General features: G+C 58.6%; 2 protein-coding genes across 2 annotated transcripts; one reads left to right on the forward strand and one right to left on the reverse strand.

Moving 5' to 3' along the window:
* Positions 1 to 1049: 1049 nt before the first annotated feature.
* On the reverse strand, positions 1050 to 14484 carry TACC3 (transforming acidic coiled-coil containing protein 3). The gene is made up of 17 exons (XM_066279258.1): positions 14089 to 14484; positions 12805 to 12949; positions 12549 to 12711; positions 12244 to 12386; positions 8477 to 9394; positions 7745 to 7820; positions 6992 to 7127; positions 4995 to 5047; positions 4505 to 4608; positions 3964 to 4075; positions 3672 to 3758; positions 3232 to 3320; positions 2906 to 2949; positions 2372 to 2532; positions 1648 to 1754; positions 1450 to 1570; positions 1050 to 1265 (listed from the first exon to the last, which is right to left on the reverse strand). The coding sequence occupies exons 3-17, from the start codon at positions 12708 to 12710 to the stop codon at positions 1200 to 1202; spliced, it is 2379 nt and encodes a 792-aa protein (XP_066135355.1). The 5' UTR covers position 12711; positions 12805 to 12949; positions 14089 to 14484; the 3' UTR covers positions 1050 to 1199.
* Positions 14485 to 14613: 129 nt separating this feature from the next.
* On the forward strand, positions 14614 to 20568 carry TMEM129 (transmembrane protein 129, E3 ubiquitin ligase). The gene is made up of 4 exons (XM_066279259.1): positions 14614 to 14945; positions 17529 to 18003; positions 18737 to 18896; positions 19036 to 20568. Exons 1-4 carry the CDS (start codon positions 14741 to 14743, stop codon positions 19282 to 19284), a joined length of 1089 nt encoding a protein of 362 aa, XP_066135356.1. The 5' UTR covers positions 14614 to 14740; the 3' UTR covers positions 19285 to 20568.
* The last annotated feature ends 70 nt before the right edge of the window (positions 20569 to 20638 follow it).

Below are 20638 nucleotides of genomic sequence, written 5' to 3' on the forward strand. Positions count from 1 at the left end.
TTGCTTGAGGCAGCGACCCTGGGTCCAAGCCGGTGAGCTTTTTGCTCAAACCAGACGAGCCCGCGCTCAAGCTGGTGACCTCGAGGTCTCGAACCTGGGTCCTCGGCATCCCAGTTCGACGCTCTATCCACTGCGCCACCGCCTGGTTAGGCACTTGTTTTACATGAAAACTTCAGCCTGACCTGTGGTGGTGCAGTGGATAAAAGCGTCGACCTGGAAATGCTGAGGTCGCCGGTTCGAAACCCTGGGCTTGCCTGGTCAAGGCACATATGGGAGTTGATGCTTCCAGCTCCTCCCCCCTTCTCTCTCTCTGTCTGTCTCTCCCTCTCCTCTCTAAAAATGAATAAATAAATAAAAAATAAATAATTAAAAAAAACAAAACAAAACTTCAGCTCAGTCTGATTGGCAGTGGCGCAGGGCCTAGACTGTCAACCAGGACACTAAGGTCCCCACTTCTAGACCCCAAGGTTGCCGGCTGGAGTGTGGAATCATCAACATGATCCCAAGGTCACTGGTTTGAGCCCAAAGGTCGCTGGCTTGAAGTCCAAGGTGGTTTTGGCTTGAGTCGAGTTGCTTGTTTGAGCAATAGGGTCACTGGCTCAACTTGAGCCCCTCGGTCAAGGCACGTATGAGAAGTAATCAATCACAACTAAAGTGAAGCAATACAAGTTGCTGTTTTTCATGTCTCTCCTCTCAAAAAAAATACAACAACAACAAAAAATAAAACTTGAGTCTACTGAATTCTGACTGGCCAGGAGGCAGACGGAATCGGCAGACGGAGGAGGCTACCCACCGAGATGGCAGCTCAAAGGTGTGGACGACAGCGCTGTGGCCATTCAGCCAAAGCTGGAAACCTCTGTCTTCATCAAGACAGCAACTTAGGTCCTGGCTGGACGACTCAGTAGGTTGGAGCATCGTCCCGAAGCACAGAGGCTGCCAGTTCGATGCCTGGAGTAGGTACATACAGGACCAGCTCAGTGTTCCTGTCTCTCCCCTCCTCCTTTCCTCTTGCTAAAATCAATAAACATTAAAAAATAAACACTTCAGTGTTAAACTTAAGGGAAACTTTATTTAGTCTTCTTTTTAAAGTAATCTAGTTTAAAAACAAACTGAGGTTAAGAGAGAAGAAAGAACACAAAACCTTCTAACAAAGACAGCACAGCAGGCGGGTGCAGAAGTGCAGGGCGGGGACCCCCACATCAGATCTTCTCCATCTTGGAAATGAGGTCATCACAGATTCTCGTCAGTTCATCGTTTTCTTTGGTCTGAAGGAGAAATGCCCAACCTCTTGCCGTCCCAGTGCTCAATGGCATCAGCACCCAGGTGGCGCCTGGCCCAGCCCCGGACAGGAGCCTGGGAGGAGCACAGGGGCCCAGCCTGGGACTGAGCAGGCCGCAGTCCCGCACCAGGGGGGCCTGTCCCTCCCGCTCCCCAGGGCCTCAAGCTCACCTTCTGCTCCACAGTCTTCTCCAGAGAGTGGACACGCATCTGCTCCTTCCTCAGGCTCGCCTGGAAGGCCAGCGCCTCTGCCTGGGCCTTGCTCCGGACCTGGGCGATCTCCTCGTTGGCCCTGGACGTGCAGAAGGTGGGCTGAGCCCCCAGCCCACCCCTCCCCAGCCAAGCTGCCCACATGCTGCCCACACTCACAGCTGGAGTTTCTCCTCTGCATGGGCCTTCAGGGCCTGGTACCTCTGGCCTTCCTTTTCAATTCTGACAATGTAGTCCTCAACACACTTCTTCAGGGACTCTTCATTCTTTAAGGAAGGAGGGAACGTTACTGTCAACAGCTGGCTACCCTGGGAGATGGGACCCAGGCTCAGGTGCGGACAGGCCACTGGTGTGGCTCTCGGACGTTCAGGAAGCAGCAGCTCAAATGAGGAAGGCCACAGGTAACCACACGTCCTACTTTTCTTTTGGAAAAGGCCCCTCCATAGAGCCCAGGCCTCCCCATCTCTGGGCACCTGGACTGACCCCTGTCCTCTCTGGCCACCACTGTCTCCTACAGGCTCTCTGTCTGTCCCCTCAGCCTGCTTTGCACTGGAGCTGTCTCCCGCCCGGAAGCCCTCTGTGTGGTCCTGACTCTCGCACGCCCCCTCAGGGGGCCACTGAGGTGGACTGGGCCCTCCTCCAGCCCCTCTGTGCATGAGTCAGGCAGACAGGACCCCCACCCACCCCAGGTGAGACTGACCTCACAGCCCCAGCACAGGGCAAGGCTTGGCCAGGTGCTGAGCTTAAGGGCCAGAGCACGGTGGGGAGGGAGGGCAGACTTCAGCCTGACGGGCAGGGGTCTAAGCCATGACAGGGCCGCCCAGCGTGGTCACTCACTGCTGCCCACCAGGCCCCGTGCGGGAACGGGCACAGCCCCACCTACCACACGGTAGCCTTCAATCGCCTCCCTCTGCTTCTCAAACCGCTTGAAGAGGTCAGAGAACGACTTTTCCATGGAGCTCAGATCTGCGGTCAGCTGGTCTTTTTCTTTCAGAACCTTCTGGAGCTCGGCTTTGGCAAGTTCCTTCTGTTTCTGAGCCTCCTCTTGGAAAGAGAAAAGCACAAGAGGTTAGGGGGAGCCCCCATGCTGATGCACAGGTGACCAAGAGCAGGAGACGGTGGTGGGGTGGAGGAGAGCTGGGCAGCACCGGCTGCAGCACGCAGAAGTCCTACTAGAGGAGGGTCAAGGCCCCTTCCTACCCTGCTCGCCTGGAGCAGGGTCTGAGGGCGCAAGTGCCCAGAACACAGCCACTCCCTCAGTAACGGGTCCACATGAACAGCAGCGCCTGCGGTGACACCTGTCCCCACATCTGGGGGCCTCTGCAGCTCGAGTCCCTTGCCTGGAGAGACCAGGTGCTCCCACCATCCAGCCCCAGCCTGGACATGCTCAGAGCTTGATCCGTTCCCCCACACTTACCCATAGCCTGGTACACGGCGCTCTCGAACCCGTCCATGACCTTCCTGCGGGAGGAGCAGAGGCGTGAGCACTGCAGCAGCCGCCCGGGCCCCATCACCCCATCACCCTGCGGCCCCACCCCATCACCCCGCCCCATCACCCCGCCCCGCAGCCTGCGACCCCATCACCCCTGCCCCAGGGTCCGCGGCCCCACCCCATCACCCCGCGACCCCATCACCCCCGCCCCAGGGTCCGCAGCCCCACCCCATCACCCCGCCCCGCGGCCCCACCCCATCACCCCGCAGCCTGCGACCCCATCACCCCCGCCCCTGGGCCCGCGGCCCCACCCCATCTCGAGGTTCTTCTCCTGCAGCTCCCGGCACTGGCTCCGCAGCTGCTGGTTCTCCTTCTGCATGGCCTCCACCTGCGCCTGCACCTGCACCAAGCACACCTCGAGCCTCAGAGCTGCTCGTGCCCAGGCTGGCCCCTCACGCGGCAGATGTCTGTGGGCAGCGTGACCTGGGGGCCCAGGCCTGTGTGCAGCTGTGTGGCTAGGGTGCTCCTCGCTGCAGGCGGTGCTGGGAGGGCAGCGTGGGGGTCGGGGGCAGTGAGGCCAGGGTCGGACATGCTGCCGGTGGAGGAAGTCTGGGAGCGCCCGCTAGCTGGGCGACACGGGCTGAGTGAATGGCGCCCGCGGTCCCACCACAGTGGCACCGGCACTCAGGACTGCAGCCGACAGGTGGGGACGGCCTGACAGGACCCCTCCCTCCCCACACCCCGCCCTTACCGCTGCGTCTAGGTCCTTCTGGCTGTACTGCAGCACGTCCACAATAGGCCCCACGGGCCTGAGGACACATGGAGGTGGGCCCAGCACCTGTAGGGCAACAGAGACCAGCTGGGCCAGAAGCTCCTCGCACAGTCAGCCCTGCCCTGTGGTCACGGAGGACAGGTCCTTGAAGGCAGGAGTCCAGGACAAGGCGGTGACCAGAGACAAGGAGCAGCCCACCATCCGCCCACTGACCTCTGACCCTTCAGATCCCTTAACGTCAAATACAGGCCCTCAGGGCACGTCTCCTTACACAACCGAGGGCGGGGGCGCCCCCAGGGAGGTCCGGGGCGCCCAGGAAGTCCAGGTCCACCAGCTTGGCCTCGGGCAAGTTTCCCAAGGAAGGGGTGTTGGCTTCCTGCAGACTGAAACCAAAGCAGAGGCCCATGTGCCCCTTCTCTCCAGAGCAAGGTCTGCCCGGGCTTCCCTCATGGGCCAGTCAGTGCTTTAGGATTTGTGGCCACTCGGCCTGTTGCGTCTGGTGACACTGCTGTTCTAGGGCAAAGGCAGCCAGGTGGACGCATGTAGGAAGGTGTTGCTGTGCCCCCAGAGCTCATGCAGAGCAGGCGTGGGCCGCTGTCCTGCACGCTGGCCGTCTGTCACTGTGACTGTTCTGGGTCAGGCCTCCCCACTCTTCAAAGTCACACGTGAGGTGGCATCGCCCTCTCGCACCTGAGGGACGTCGGCTCAGAGCCTGCTGTTCAGAGGCTGAGTCATGATCACCCCTAGTCTGGAGTCTCTGAGCACCGGCACACCTGCTGGGGAGCACTGAGCCCTCCAAGAGGGCAGCCTACCTGCTGGTCTCGGGGGCCACGACCGCCGGTCTCTGAGGGCTGTCCTTCAGGAGAGGGTCAAACTTGAGGTACAAGGACTGCTTCCTCAGGGCTGACTCCTTAAACTGCAGAGGGAGGGCTTGTCAGCAGGGTCTCCTGTCGCCCCCGACGCACACAGCCCTGAGCGTGGGTGACCAGAGGGCCCGGGAGATCAGTGCATACCAAGATGCCGCCCCCGTGGGGCTGACCCCAGCACAGAGCGGTGTGCTCTGGAGTTGGCTGTGACCCAGGATGGGGCTCTGCTGGGGCCATGGGATGTGGCTAAGAAAGTGGTTGCAGGAAGAGGCCCCGAGAGGCCCAGACAGCCAGGGTGCCACCAGGCCCAGCACAGCCTGGCGTTTGGGCTGAAGATGTCCATGCTGCTGAGGTGTGACCACAGCATGGGCTGCTCTAGAGGAAGCCCCTCCTCGAGACACACCCTCAGGAAAGGCTGTGGCAGGTGCACACTCACCAGGGACGTCCCGAACTGCTCCAGGTAGTCCACGTCGGCCCCCGTGCCTAGAACTGAGGGGCGCGCGTCAGCACTGTCTGGGCTCTGCCCGCACAGACTGCTTCCTCGGTGAGACAAGGCCAGCCAGCCACGTCGTCACTGCGCGGCGTGTCCCCAGAGCCCCGGCACTCAGACTGTGCCAATACTGAGCTGTCACCACCGCTCACTGCCCATCTGGACTTGGGTCCCAAGGTCCTAGGCTTTAAACCTGGATTTCTGGCCTCGCACTGATGACGCTTGGGCTAGACCAGAGTGTGTGGCTGCCTCACAGCAGGAATAAAGGGTCAAAGACCTAAACGTAAGAACTAAAACTATACAATTTCTAGAAGAAAAAATAAGGCTAAATAGCCTGGCCTGTGCTGGCACTGTAGATGGAGGGCTGACTTGGGACACTGAGGTCTCTGGTTCGAAACCCTGGGCTCAGCCGGTCAAGGTGCATACGACAAGCAATCACTGAATAACTAAAGTGAAGCGACAGGAGTTGATGCTCCTCATTCCACCCCCCCTCTGCAAAATCAATAAATAAAATCCTTAAGAAAAGAAAAAGTAAGGGTGAGTCTTCATGGCTTTGGCTTTGAAAATGATTTCTTAGACTGGACACCAAAATCACAAACAAAATAAAAACGTAGACTTCAAAATTAACGCCTTTGCTTCCAAAAACATCAACAAAGTGTAAATGAGGAAACCCACAAAATGAGAGAATTTGTGCAAATCCGGATCTCACCAGGGAGCCTTCTCTAGAACATGTCAGAAGCCCAATAACAAAGACAAACAAAGACAAACGTGGGCTAAGGACGGGAGAAGATGTTTCTCCAAAGACCTGTGACAGGCCAGCACGCACAGGAAGGGCACGCAGCACCGCCGTCCCCAGAGGCAGATCGTGCGCACACCCACGGGGACACGGGAACCCAGAGGCCAGGACGAGTGCTGGCGAGGACGTGGAGAGCTGGACCCACCTGTCCAGGATGGGGTGAGGCCCCCCGGGGACGCGGGAACCCAGAGGCCAGGACGAGTGCTGGCGAGGACGTGGAGAGCTGGACCCACCTGTCCAGGATGGGGTGAGGCCCCCCGGGGACGCAGGAACCCAGAGGCCAGGACGAGTGCTGGCGAGGACGTGGAGAGCTGGACCCACCTGTCCAGGATGGGGTGAGCCCTACGGGAAGGTGTTATGTGGGTGCAGGGGCTTACACCCTGCTCACAGAAAATGCAGGTCCACACCCCACATGTGCACGCACGTTCACGCAGCTGACAATGGAACCCCACGAAGCCTACTGCTGGGGAATGAATAGCAAGCCGCTCTGTCCACACGGCAACTCGTTCACGCTACAACGCGGGCCAAGCTGGCATGCTCAGCGAGAGAAGCTACTCAAAACCTCATGATGCCCGACTCAGGGTCCCCTGGGGGTGCCAGGCCAGCCCCAGCAGTCTCTCCATGGCTCACGGCACACCTGTGTGAGGACGCGTGCTTGTCCTGCCAGGCGAACCTCACCCGTTTCCCCACACCTGCAGGTTTCCAAGTAACCCACACGGAGACCCTGGTGGGCAGCCTTACATCTTTTAAAGCATACAGTCATGTGTTCCCACTGGAGGCAGCTTTGGTCAGCAACCGCCTGCGCCCCACGCGGAAGCTGTGAGCTCCTGTCTCATCGCCATGGGGGCGTTCGTTTCCCGTTTCTCCACGACCACTGAGGCCCATGTACCTGTAACTGGCACAGCCTCACTCACACGCACTCTTAAGTGGCTCCACAACCCCATTTCCAGAAGTCATTCACACCAAAGACACCTCCTGGAAATGCCAACCTTGAATAAACCAGTTTCCACATGAGTGCCTCAAACTCGGAGCTGAGCGGCCTGCAGAAGGCTTGCCCGCAAACACCGCTCAACACACGTGCTCATGGGACACGTTTCAGATGAACCTACAGTAGGGACAGATGGGTGACGACCTAGGGACAACGTACCCTCAGCTGGGTCTCGGAAGTGCTCCTCACTCAGGTCCAAGGTAGGCTCTGGGCCCTGCAGAGTAGGAGCCGCTGGGTCAGCAGGCAAGGCTGTGGGCTCACTGCCCAGACACCCTGAAGAAATTACAGTTCCCTCCTAGAAGGAAGGTGACAGTCACTTGGGTGGCTCAGTTTGAGCATCTTGTGAAGCTGAGGGTTCTGGGTGGGGCCTCTGTCTTGTCTAGTCTCGTCAAGAGGGGAGTGTGGGCCCTGGCTGGTTGGCTCAGTGGTAGAGCGTCGGCCTGGCGTGCAGGAGTCCCAGGTTCGATTCCCGGCCAGGGCACACAGGAGAAGCGCCCATCTGCTTCTCCACCCCTCCCCCTCTCCTTCCTCTCTGTCTCTCTTCCCCTCCCACAGCCAAGGCTCCACTGGAGCAAAGTTGGCCCAGGTGCTGAGGATGGCTCCATGGTCTCTGCCTCAGGTGCTACGATGGCTCTGGTTGTAACAGAGCGACGCCCCAGATGGGCAGAGCATCGCCCCCTGGTGGGCGTGCCAGGTGGATCCTGGTCAGGTGTATGTGGGAGTCTGTCTGACTGCCTCCCCATTTCCAAATTCAGAAAAATACAAAAAAAAAGGGGGGGGAGTCTGGAGATAGGGTGGGGGCAGCTGTGTGTCCCACCTGGTCACCACAGGTCTCCCTCCGCTTTGTTACAATACGCAAACAGTGGCTACCGTGTGAAGATGTGCTCATGCCTAGGCACACACACTCCGTACCTCTCCCGCCGTTCCCGAGGTCCCCGCTGTGTTCTGCATCACAGGTGTCCCATCTCCCAATGCTGGAGGCACCTGCCTGAAGAGATGGGGTCAGCAGGGCCTGCGCACCCTCTGCCTGGGCACTGACCTGCCACCTCCCGTGCACCCTCACCTAGAGAGCCCGGCACTGGGGCTAAGATGGGTGGCCAGCTTTGCTGGCCTGTGAGAGAACCCAAGCCTCGGAGGAGGACTCAGAAACAGGCAGGAGACCCGAAGGCCCTTCAATTAAATGGACAGCGGCCCCCGCAATTCACCTATCCTTTTTCTAAAAAAACTGGTCAAGAAGCCCAATGGGCAAGATAGCAGCCTCTCCGGGCAGTGCCAGGACTGGGGAGCAGCTCTGTGTATGGTGTGAGTACTAGGCACTGGCTAAGCTGCTCTCAAGACCCAACGCCTGCGGCCAGGAGGCCGCGGTCCCCAGAGCAGTGAGCAGGGCGAGGCGGCCACACCGGGACTCGAGCCCGAGGAGCCCCACGCACAGGCTGACAGCCCTCGGTGGCTGGGAGCCACAGCATGTTCCCTACTCGAGGCACCACCACAGGGGCACAGGGGTCGGGGGGCTGGTCTTTGTCCTGCTGCCTCACAACAGTCCCCACCCCAGGCCCCTTCTCCAGCACGTGAGTGGCATTTCTGGTCCCGGGCCCCCCACATGCACCATGGAGCAGTCACCCTGACACTGCCACCTTTACTCACTGGCTCGGAGGTGTGTCCCCTGTGGCCATAGGCCCTGCCGATGCGTTCTGGGGCCATTCTGGAAGCCGGGCCTCTCCGCTGCCTCCAAAAGGGTTGAAATTTGGGTCGTCCAGCTTGACCGAGTCCAGGTCCAAAGACCTCTGGGAAGGAGCAGGACCCTTGTCCCCCTCCTCGGGGGCCTGTTCCTGCCTTGCCTCTGGTCTCTCCCCCAGTCTGCTTGGTTGGGGTGACCTTTTGTGGGCAGCAGCATCAGAGAAGTCAAATTCTAGCCTTAGGGGCCCATTACTCAAAGAGTTGGCCGTGTGGTCACTGGTCTCTTCCTTCTGAGGACTTGGGGCTGTGGCCATGCCAGTCTTCAAAGGGCTGGCCGGGGCAGTGCTCCCAGGACCAGAAGTGTCCCCAAGGCTGGCCGGGGCAGTGCTCTCAGGACCAGAAGTGTCCCCAAGGCTGGCCGGGGCCCCGGGCAGGTCTACGAGTGGGCCTTCTCCGAAGGCTGCTTCGGGGTGAGCGGCAGGGGGCGAAGCAGGCCCAGCCGGGGAAGCAGGGGCTCTGTGTGGGCTCCCCTCTGTGGCTCTGTGAGGGTCCTCTGTTCTGTCTGGGCACACGACCCTGGGAGGATCCTCTACGATCTCGGAAGGGGACGTAATGGTCTTCTCTGGAGAGTAAGAACTAGTGTTTTCCTCCAAGCCTTGCCCGGGGCTGTCAGGCATTCCTTGTGGAGATGCCGTCTGGTTTTCAAGACTCTCCGGGGTCTGAGTACAGCTCAAGGGGTCCAGGTGGGCCGGTGGAGTGGAAGCAGGCCGGCTGGAAGACCCATCTTCAGAGACTGGTCTCAAGTCCTCTAGAGGGGGGTGGGCGTCAGACACTGCTGGTTTCTGAGGAATCCCATCAGCATCCACTTCCTCGGTAAACTGTTGGCTTTTAGAAACAGACTTAATTAACTCTAATGAACTCACCAGTTTTTTAAGTAGATTTTTGTCTGAAAACACTAGCTAGAAAGAGAAAAAAAGTGTTCACTGAATCTTCTCTGTGGGCCGTGATTTCACAAGTGTGTTTTCCCATAAGTCACTGCCAGTGGGCAGGGTCTGCCTGGGGCACAGTGGTCACTGAGGCAGTGGGCAGGGTCTGCCCGGGGCACAGTGGTCACTGCCAGTGGGCAGGGTCCGCCTGGGGCACAGTGGTCACTGCCAGTGGGCGGGGTCCGCCTGGGGCACAGTGGTCACTGCCAGTGGGCGGGGTCCACCTGGGGCACAGTGGTCCCTGAGGCAGTGGGCAGGGTCCGCCTGGGGCACAGTGGTCACTGCCAGTGGGCAGGGTCCGCCTGGGGCACAGTGGTCACTGAGGCAGTGGGCAGGGTCTGCCCGGGGCACAGTGGTCACTGCCAGTGGGCAGGGTCCGCCTGGGGCACAGTGGTCACTGCCAGTGGGCGGGGTCCGCCTGGGGCACAGTGGTCACTGCCAGTGGGCGGGGTCCACCTGGGGCACAGTGGTCCCTGAGGCAGTGGGCAGGGTCCGCCTGGGGCACAGTGGTCACTGCCAGTGGGCAGGGTCCGCCTGGGGCACAGTGGTCCCTGAGGCAGTGGGCGGGGTCTGCCTGGGGCACAGTGGTCCCTGAGGCAGTGGGCGGGGTCCACCTGGGGCACAGTGGTCACTGCCAGTGGGCGGGGTCCACCTGGGGCACAGTGGTCACTGCCAGTGGGCGGGGTCCACCTGGGGCACAGTGGTCCTTGAGGCAGTGGGCGGGGTCTGCCTGGGGCACAGTGGTCCCTGAGGCAGTGGGCAGGGTCCGCCTGGGGCACAGTGGTCCCTGAGGCAGTGGGCAGGGTCCGCCTGGGGCACAGTGGTCCCTGAGGCACAGCAGGAATATGAGAGTAAAAAGGCCCCAGCTGGACAGCTCGGTTGTCTAGAGTGTCACCCTGCAGCACAAAGGTTGCTGGTTTGATCCCTGGTCAGGGCACATACAGGAGCAGGTTGATGTTCCTGCCCCTCTCTCTAGCACTTCCTTTCTCATTAAAAATCAGTAACAACAATAACAATAGAAGATGTGAGAGATCAAAGGTAAAATTTTCTATGCTAGCCTACTTTCTTCTTCTACACAGTCAGGGACTGGCAAGGCACCTGAGGGTCAGCTTCTCCCTGAAGAGAGGAAGGAAGGACAAGAAGGTGGCCTTCAGCAGGGCAGGGTCCACCCCGCCCCCACCGGCTGCTTTCCCTGGGTCTTCTCTGGTCCTCCCCTGCCTCTGCTCCATGGCCCTCGAGGCAGGTCAGACCCGAAGCCAGGGGCAGCATCAGACAACCAGGTTTCCCTTCCAGGGTTGTTGTAGAAGAACAGTATCTGAGTCACTTTAATCTCCTTCAGCTGAGTTTCTAGAGAAAAGTACTAAGCGAAGTTGAAAAGTGAAAAGGAAACCCCAGGAGAGAAACACTCAGGTTCGAGAAGCTGCCCTGGGGAAACGGGACAGGGCCCTGAGCAGGTTTGCTAAGTTAGGTGAACGGTACATCAGTGCTACAGTATTTTGCTCAAATAACCTTCTTTGTATGTGTGAAGTCTTTTTAAAGAAAAACAAAATTAAATTGTTATTGATTTTAGTGAGAAGGGGGGAAAGGGAGGGAGGGGGAAGGGGAGAGGAGGGGGAAGAGAGAGAGAGAGAGAGAGAGAGAAGATAAAAACACCAATCTGTTCCTGCCTGTGCCCTGACTGAGGATTGAACTGGCAACCTTTGAGCTTTGGGATGATGCTTTAAATAACTGAGCTATCTGACCACAGCAGAGAAAGCAAATTTTAAATAGCTTAAGTCACCTGGCTTGTGATGGTGCAGTGGCTGTTAGTTAGAAGGGGTTGGGGGAAGGGAGGGATGCTGAGGTCACCAGTTTGAAACCCTGGGCTTGCCGGGTCAGGGCATATAGGAGAAGCAATCGAGGAACGAGTAAAGTAAAGTAACCATGAGTTGATACTTCTCGTTCCACCCTGCCCCTGCTCTCCTCTCTCTGTAAAATCAATAAATAAGATCTTTAAACAGCTTAAAGTCTAGCAAATGTCAGAATAGAAATGTGTCATGAGGCCACTCCCACTTCGGATGTAGGGTGTCCTTGACAGCCCGTTTGATCAGTTCAGCCTAACTCAGGGAGCCCCACTTCCAGGTAGAGGCAGAAAAGCTGTGGCATCTGCTTAGTTGACCACCACCCAAGCCAAACACCTAACGCCTGGTAAGGCTGCAAAGAAAATCCTTCTCATTCAAGTGTTTAAAATCTGGTTCGTAACCCTGGGCTTGCCTGGTCAAGGCACATATGGGAGTTGATGCTTCCAGCTCCTCCTCCCTCCTCTCTCTGTCTCTCCTCTCTCTCTCCCTCTCCTCCCTAAAATGAATTAAAAAAAAAAAAAAATCCAATCCCTCAGGCCACTGGATTCTGACCAGATTACACACAGATAATTCCTCTGCCTTTGAAAGCGAGATCTGTGTGCTTTCTCCAAGGCCTGATGGTAAAGAACCGAATTGCGAGCAAAAGGGAGACCCCAGGGGAGTGCAAGACAAGAGACAGAACCACACTGATGTGGTCAGGACACTGTATGAAGTCTGAGAAACAAACACTGAGGCTGATTTGTTGGCAAGGGCACCGTGATGCCGAGTGCCCCAGGCCACATCCTGCACAGACTCAGAGCAGAGGCCAGGAGAAACCCCACTGAGGTGACGGACAGCAAAACAAGGATCCTGCCAAGTCTGTCAGAGATGTTACAAAGCACAGGACATCAAAACCATGGACACTTACTTGTCTTTTTGGGTCCTTATTTGATAAGAGTTTTGTAATTCAATGGTGTCACCCAGAGCAAAACAAGGCTCAAGTTTGCTGCTCATGCTAGGACTTAAAATCCGGTGTGTCTGTGGATCCCGACGAGGTGTCTGAAAAGTCACCTGTTGGGGAGGGAGGGAGGAGAGCACCTGTTCAATAATTCAAGTCTTCAACCACTACTGTCACGCCACGCTCGGCCCTGCCAGCTCAGTTAAGTCGCCAGGAAAGTAGATCCCAGGGTGACCTGACAGAGGGTCAGTCTCCCGTAGGCAAAACGCACTCACCTTCACAGCTCTGGCTGTGCTCTGGGGAGGCACGTTTTCCCTCTGTGACACCCGGAGGGCAGGCGACCTTCTGAGAAGTTCCGGTGGTGAAAACAGGAAGTCACAGTTTTCTGTACTTTTGTCACTAGTGACATTTTCGTCATTGAAGATTAGCAGACTCATTCTGGAGAAGCAAACAGTTTGCGTCAGCGTGGGGGCCGCATCACCCGGATGCACAGACGTGAGAGTGAGAACCGGCCCGCAGGGAGGGTCGTACTTCAGGCAGTGTCCTCTTCCAGGCAGTCTCTGTCCTGCTTCGGGGGACTATGAGTCTTCAACGGGGCCGGGGAGCTGCCACCTCCCACGACCAAGGGCTAGAAGTGCCAAATGCAAGGAAGAAGAACCAGGTTCTTAATCAAACTCTGTGGGCAAAAATCAGGAGACAAGTAAGTGCTGGCCTGGGAGAAAATGGGAGGAGGCAGAGGAATCCGTGGCTCCTCCACAGGCCTCAGCGGGAGGAAGCCTCAAGGCACGGGCTGGAAGGTGGGGCCAGAATAGACAGACAGCAGGAGGGCTGAGGCTCAGAGGAACTGGAGAAAGAGCCGGAATACTAGCCAGGGAGTCAAGGAGCTTCTTCTACATCCAGGCTCGGAGTCTCAGAAACGCATCAGAGGCCCAGATAGTTCGAGAACGCCCCATGCTGCCTTCCCAGTCCTTGGGATGGTCACGGACTGACATTCCCAATCTAAGGAGTCACCATAGCGCTAAGCATTGACCTGCCTGGGGGGTGGGGAGGGTATGACGGGTGGGTGGGTCGCTAGCTGGGGGCAGTGGGGGCCCCGGGGGACTTGGGCTGGAGGGGCAAAGCGAGCAAGGGAGGCGTGTAAAGAAAACGGGGGTGAGAGCGGGCGGGACAAGAGGCCTTGGAGGGCGTGGGGGTGGGGCGGGAGTGGGCAGTGGGCTCTGAGGAGTCAGCCCGCTGGCCACTGCGCTCGGCGTGGAAGTAGGAGGAAAAACAAGTCCAGGGTGACTCGTTTAACCCGGTTAGAGGAGACAGAGGCCCCTTTCTGGCAGTCCCCGGCCGGTGGAGGGGGCACAGCGCTGGCGGCCTCTGCTGCCGACAGGGACCACGGAAGAGGCTGCCGAGCGAGCAGAGGCCGTCCGCGTGCCGCGTGCTGCGGCGGGGAGGGCGTGGGCCAGGTGGCGTGGCGGGCGCAGCTGAAGCCGGTAATGAGGTTTCGGCTTCCAGCTGGGGACGGGGGGCGCCGGCGGGCGCGGAGACGTGTCTTCGCGAGTCTGTAGCAGCTCCATACAGAACCTGAGACCGAACAGGCTCCCCGGGGAGCGGGGGAGAGGGGTGGAAGGCCCGCGGGCCGCCCCCGCCGGACAGACCCTCCTGGAGGACGACAGAGGAGACGGAGGAGCCGGGGAGGAGCCGCGGGAGGGGCGGTTCCCATCTGCGGTGGACGGTCGGCCGAAGACCCCCCCGCCTGCCGCCGGACGGGACGGAACGGAGGCTGGGCCAGAGGAGCCCCAAGCCCGGGAGCTCCCGCCGCCTTACCTGCTGGTCACCGCACGAAGCCGAGGACGGAGAAAAGACACCGAGTCCTGGAGGACGTCCTCCCGCCGTCGATTCAAATACAGACGGTTGGCGCGTGCGGCCAATCAGCGCGCGGCCGGGGGCGGGACAGACGGGGCTCCAGCGGCCAATAGGAGGGCGCGCCGGCGAATGTGCTTCCGGGGTGGAGCCACGCTGGGCGCGGCGGGAGCCGCAAAGTGTTTTGAGAGCTGAGGCTCCGGGAGCACGCGAAGGCGAAGGGCTGCTCGCGGGCGGGGGTGGCTGCGGAGCCCTCTGCCCACCCGGCATCTCGGGCTCTGCTGCGGGCGCGGCTGCGCAGAAAGGACGGGGCCTGAGGGCCGCCAGCCCGGAACTCAGTTTACCCAGCTGTAAAATGGAACCAGGTGCAGTACCGCCCTCAAGGCGGGTCTTGGGGGGGGAGGAGTCAAACACTCGCGAGGACTCCATTTCCCGTAGTGCTTTGCGGGGACTGCACCTCCCAGAGTGCTTCTCGTCGTCCGGTGGCGGAGGCGGGACTCCGTCCCCCAGAGCACCCCGCGCCCGGCTGACGCCTACCGGATCTGGACGAGGGCCGGTTCCCAGCTCCGTGGGCGGTGGCCTCGCCGGAGGGCTTGGTGGTGGTGGCGGCGGCGCGATGGACAGCCCCGAGGTCACTTTCACTCTGGCCTATCTGGTTTTCGCCGTGTGCTTCGTGTTCACGCCCACCGAGTTCCACTCGGCCGGGCTCACGGTGCAGAATCTGTTGTCAGGCTGGCTGGGCAGCGAGGACGCCGCCTTCGTGCCCTACCATCTGCGCCGCACGGCCGCCACGCTGCTGTGCCACTCGCTGCTGCCGCTGGGTGAGGCCTCTACCCTCCGGGCTGGTGTCCCCCTGGGTAGGCGGAGGCGGCCAGCCGGCCGGGTCGGGGCTGGCGGTGCAGCTCCGGGGTCTCAGAATTAGCTGGGCTGCGGGGTCACCTCCCTCTGGGGAAGAGTCGAGGGAGGGGTCCCGGACCCCCCATATATCCCCGAGAACCAGCCGCTCGTGTGTTCTCAGCCGGCTGCAGCTGGTCATTTGTGGGTGGCAGAAACTCCGGCTCAGAGCCCCGGGGAGGGGGTGCTTCGCCCAGCTGAGGCAGGTTGTGAGCGGTCAGAGGGGGTGGCAGTTCCCAGGAGAGGGGCATCAAGTTGACTGATTCCAACAGAGGCTCCCAGGCCTTGGAAGTGGGTGTGAGAAGGGCTGGCAGTGATGGATGACCACGCGGGGTGCGGGGCAGAGGCGGATTTAACTGCGGGCGCACCCGGGCGCGCCCTGGGCCCCGACTTCTGAAGGGCCCCGCAAAACGCCAACTTGACACTTTTTTCTGATGACACCAAGTTTGGTTTCAAAGGTGCAATTTTAACATGAATGGTACATAATGTATTTTATTTATTGAAAAATATGGTTGACCTGTATTTTTAGTTTTCCTTTCTTTTTTTTTTAAGGGGCCCAATATTTTCTTCTGCGCTGGGGGCCTCAACCGACATTAATCCGCCTCTGGTGTGGGGGGTGTCACAGGTGCAGAGACTGGAAAGCCTATATTTGGCCACGTTGCTCAGGGGCTGTGCTGGGCAGTGACCCAGGTGCTAGCTGGCCTCTGGGAGGTGAGCCTGTCAGCTGACTGGTCGGGGACAATTGGCTGAAGAGTGGGGTGGGGGGTGCCAGGCAGGGGATCTGGAGGACATAGGGTAGAAGCAGGTCTGGGACAGTAGGTGGCTGGTGGCTGCGGCCCCCCCCCCCCCATTCCGTGAACACAGGGAGAGGGTTTCACTTGGCAGCTGGATGCAGCAGCCATGGTGGGTATGGAGGGCAGCCAGGAGGAAGCTGGGCAGAGCCAGGGAGTACATGAGGGCTGTCTGTGGGAAACCAGAACTTAGGTAGTACAGTGATTCAAGGAGGCCACACCTGGAGGAGTTGATGGAGCCTATCTTAATACATTTTCATTTTTCAATTGCAGTTGATGTACAATATTATAGTAGTTTCAGATGTACAATCTAGTGGATAAACATTTATGTGGTATGCGATATGATTACCTGTTAAGTCTAGTACATCTGACACCATACCTAGTTAATACAATGTAATTGACTATATTCTCTGTGCTGTGTACTTTATAAGGCCCCTGACTATTCTGTAACCATCAATTTAGTACTTTTTTTTTTTTCATTTTTCTGAAGCTGGAAACAGGGAGAGACAGTCAGACAGACTCCCGCATGCGCTCAACCGGGATCCACCCGGCACGCCCACCAGGGGCGGTGCTCTGCCCCCCAGGGGGCGATGCTCTGCCCATCCTGGGCGTCGCCATATTGCGACCAGAGCCACTCCAGCGCCTGAGGCAGAGGCCACAGAGCCATGGCCAGCGCCCCGGGCCATCTCTGCTCCAATGGAGCCTTGGCTGCGGGAGGGGAAGAGAGAGACAGAGAGGAAAGCGCGGCGGAGGGGTGGAGAAGCAAATGGGCGCTTCTCCTGTGTGCCCTGGTCGGGAATCGAACCCGGGTCCTCCGCACGCTAGGCTGACGCTCTACCGCTGAGCCAACCGGCCAGGGCCAATTTAGTACTTCTTAATCTCTTCACCTTTCCCCCCTGACGGCCTCCCAACCCACCTCCTGTCTGGCAATTGTCAAAATGTTGGTGAAGCCTATCTTTTGGCCAGACACAGGCCCTTGTTTTTTTATTTGTTTGGAATAGCTCTGAAACTTTATAGATACAATATCTACTGCAACACAACAGATTATGCTAACGTGTAGTCGTGACTTGACTAACAGCAAATGTTTACTATTAATTTTGCAATCTCAAACCTGCCTGCGCAGCCCTTCACTATCTACCTCATTCATTTCTCCGTGCAAATTGGCCCTGGTCTGGCCTGTCACGTGCCAGGCATTGGTTTCCGTGTGGTGACATGCCACCATCCTTCTTTGCTGTCCAGCACGTGATCTCCCAGCTAGGGTGGGACAGGACTGACTGATCTGCCTCCTCAGAGGGGTGGGGTCAAGAGGCCAAGAGGAGGGCAGCTCTGTGTTGGGTGACACCAGAACCTTGTATGTATATATGTATGTAATCTTTCTTTTTTCCCTTGTATTTATTTTCTGCCTTTCTAGGTTTTGCTTGTTTTTTTCAGTACTCGCTCGTCTGTGTAAAACTAAAGTGGCAAGTTAAAAGTGCTTTTCCCTTGCCTATGTTGTCACTGCTAGGGGCATGGGCTGAGCGGGGCCAGCTGTGGAGGTGGGTGAGACCCACCTGGGCTGGGGTACTGACCAGGGCAGAGGGCCCAGCTCAGGGCTGGGAATAAGAGGAAGTGGTCTCCTAGGAGGTGCAGGAGCAGTACTGTGGCCTTCAGTGGGCACCACCAAGGCAGGATGAGGGCCTGGCCATCTGAACTCGACTGAGACTGCCCTGTCCCTTGCAGGCTACTACGTGGGCATGTGCTTTGCAGCCTCAGAGAAGCGGCTCTACTCCCCAGGCCAGGCCCCAGAGACCTGGCGGCTCTTCCTCCTGCTGGCAGTGACCCTGCCTACCATTGCCTGCACCCTGATCTACTACTGGTCCTGGGACCAGTGGGCCCGCCACCCGCTGGCCCGCACCCTCGCCCTCTATGCCCTCCCACAGTCAGATTGGCGGGCTGTTGCTTCTTCTGTCAACACTGAGTTCCGGCGGATTGACAAGTTTGCCACAGGGGCACCAGGTGCCCGTGTGATCGTGACAGACACGTGGGTGATGAAGGTGACCACGTACCGTGTGCATGTGGCTCAGCAGCAGGACGTGCACCTGACTGTGACTGAGTCGCAGCAGCACGAGCTCTCTCCAGATTCCAACCTGCCCGTGCAGCTCCTCACCATCCGTGTTGCCAGTGGCAGCCCCGCTGTGCAGGCCTTTGACATCCGGTAGGTGTGCCTGCGGCAGGGGGCAGTGGGGCTTCACAGTGGCCTTGTGCCCAGATTGCACTGGGTTCTGGTCTTTGTGTCCCTCTGGGACATGATGGGTGGGAGTGGCCCCTTCAGTACGACCCTCACTTAGCGGCCCCACCACCTACTCTGGGCCCCTCCCTGGGCCCCTGTTCCCCTGGTGCCCTCATAGGTACCTCCCACTTGCCACAGGTACCCCGCTTCCCCTTTGTTCATGCTGTCCTCTGAGCTTCCTTCTGCCACTTCTCAGGGGAGCACAGTGGGTGTATGGGGGCCAGGTGGGTCATATGTTTGGTGGCTGCCTGACCTCTGAAGCTTATGCTGGAGTTGATGTTCTCCTATAATACTATTCAAGCCTTGGCTGGCCTGCTGGGCCCTTCCTAGGACATGCCTCAGTCCTGAACCTGACAAGGGTAAGGTTTTCTGTCCCAGCAGTCCTACTTTCCCTGCGTCTTGGGGTGAGCAGGTGGTGCTGGATCTGTGGGCTTTGGCCTTAGGACCATTTTGGCGGCTGGTTTGTATCAGGCAGCTGGGCTGTGCCAAAGCCTCCATGTTTTATTTGGTTGTGAGCACCATGGTCACCCTCAGGGTGCAGTCTTGGCCTCCCCGGAGCCTGTCCCTGGGTCTTCATCAGGCCTCTGAGGAGCAGGGTCCTGCCCTACAGAGGGGCCTTAGACCAGTGGCCTTAGCCCAGCAACCCCCACCTGTGCAGGCTGAACTCCACGGAGTATGGCGAGCTGTGTGAGAAGATTCGGGCACCCATCCGCAGTGCGGCCAACGTGGTCATCCGCCAAAGCCTGGGCGACCTATTCCTGGAGACGTTTGCCTCCTTGGTGGAGGTCAACCCAGCCTACTCCGTTCCTAGCAGCCAGGTGGGGGGCTGGGTAGGTGGGTGGGATTGTGGGTGGGTTTCCACTGCAGGGCCTCCTTGGGCCAGAACCCCAGGGTGGGGGCAGGGGCCCCTCAAGGTTGTCTGAGTGGGCTCCTATGACCCCCTTGGGCTGCCCACAGGAACTGGAGGCGTGCATTGGCTGCATGCAGACACGCGCCAGTGTGAAGCTGGTGAAGACTTGCCAGGAAGCTGCCGAGGGCGAGTGCCAGCAGTGTTACTGCCGTCCCATGTGGTGTCTCACCTGCATGGGCAAGTGGTTTGCTAGCCGCCAGGATCCACAGCGCCCTGACACCTGGCTGGCCAGCCGTGTGCCCTGCCCCACCTGCCGTGCACGCTTTTGCATCCTGGATGTATGCGCCGTGCGCTGAGTAGTCCGGGCCAGGGTGAGGCAGCGGCTATGGGGTCCTGCCAGCGCTTCCAGTGCCCCCATTGCTGCCTCGGGGAGCAGCCAGGCCTCCAGCCCAGAGCTCCTTACCCAGCTGCAGAAGGGCAAGGGCTTTTGTTCAGAAAGGAAGTTCTCTGCTTAAGTTCGAGCAGTGGCAGTGGGATGGGTGTTGAGGGCCCTGTCTCCTTCATTTCCCACTCATCTGGATATGAGTGGGTATAGGTCACAGAGCATGGCTTGGGTTCATCTCCGGAGTGTTCTGGGCCCCCTCAGCTGTTTTTGGGAGGCCCTGGGGGCTGCTCCAGATAGCCCTAACCTGGGCCACTTGCCTTAATTTTATGGAGCACATCTGCTCCTTGGCAGATTTGTCCAAGGCCAGCTGTGGTCATTTCTTCCCCTGTTCCCAAGCTAGCTGCTGGCTCTGGTGCCTGCTCTGAGGACCTGGGGCAGAACCTGAAAGTGGAGGGGAGACCTAGGGTACCACTCCAGGGCAAGAGCACTACCTGGGGCTTCCTCGGGGCAGCTTCCGGATGAGATGGCCCCTACTTGCTCCCTGCTCACACAGACCCTGGCCTTCCCATCAGAGGTTGGGCAAGGGACCGGCTGCTTGCAGTCACCTATCCCTTAGCTGTGTGCTCCTGTGGCCGCTCACCCCCCTGGAGGGTCATTGCCTATGTGCCTTTTGCTGCCCCCAAGAGTCCAGGGAAAAGCCAATGTTCAGATTCCTGGCCCCCGGGAGGCACTCAGCTGCAGACCAAGTGCTGCAGTGACATACTACATCCACACAGGCTTGTCAGGACATAGCACAGGACTGGCCACAACTCCACAGGGCTCCCCTGGTTCAGAAGGGGTCATGCCCAGTGGTCAAGGCATTGATGGGTGTGCAGGTGGGGAGTGGGGAGGGCAGGGCCAAGGCCCAGCTCTGACAGGCATGGCTGCTGGAGCCCTCATACTTGTGACCCTAAGGCCCCTTAAAACTGGCCAGTTTAAGCAGAGGTGATGGACCCAGCTGGTCCAGCTCACCCAAGGCCACGCTGAACCCCAAGGATTTGGGAGCAGAAAATTTGTGGGCCTTTGGAGTACTGAGCAGATGAAGGTATTGGGGGGGGCAGCCAAAGCCACTCCTAGCCTCTGGCTTGAGTTTCAGATGCTGCCTAAGGAGAGCCGGTTTGGGGTTTTTATGACAAAAGATAGTTTTTTAAAAATAAGTCTATTGTAACCAAATGACACAGTATTTAAATAAATTATTAGCCTGAAGTTAAATATACTTTAAGTGGAATCTTTTGTGTTTTCCTGATATTCAAGTTTTGGTAACAGTTGGGGAGAAGCAATCTAAA

The sequence above is a fragment of the Saccopteryx bilineata genome, chromosome 5, assembly GCF_036850765.1.
Source record: "Saccopteryx bilineata isolate mSacBil1 chromosome 5, mSacBil1_pri_phased_curated, whole genome shotgun sequence".
Taxonomy (NCBI): Eukaryota; Metazoa; Chordata; class Mammalia; order Chiroptera; family Emballonuridae; genus Saccopteryx; species Saccopteryx bilineata.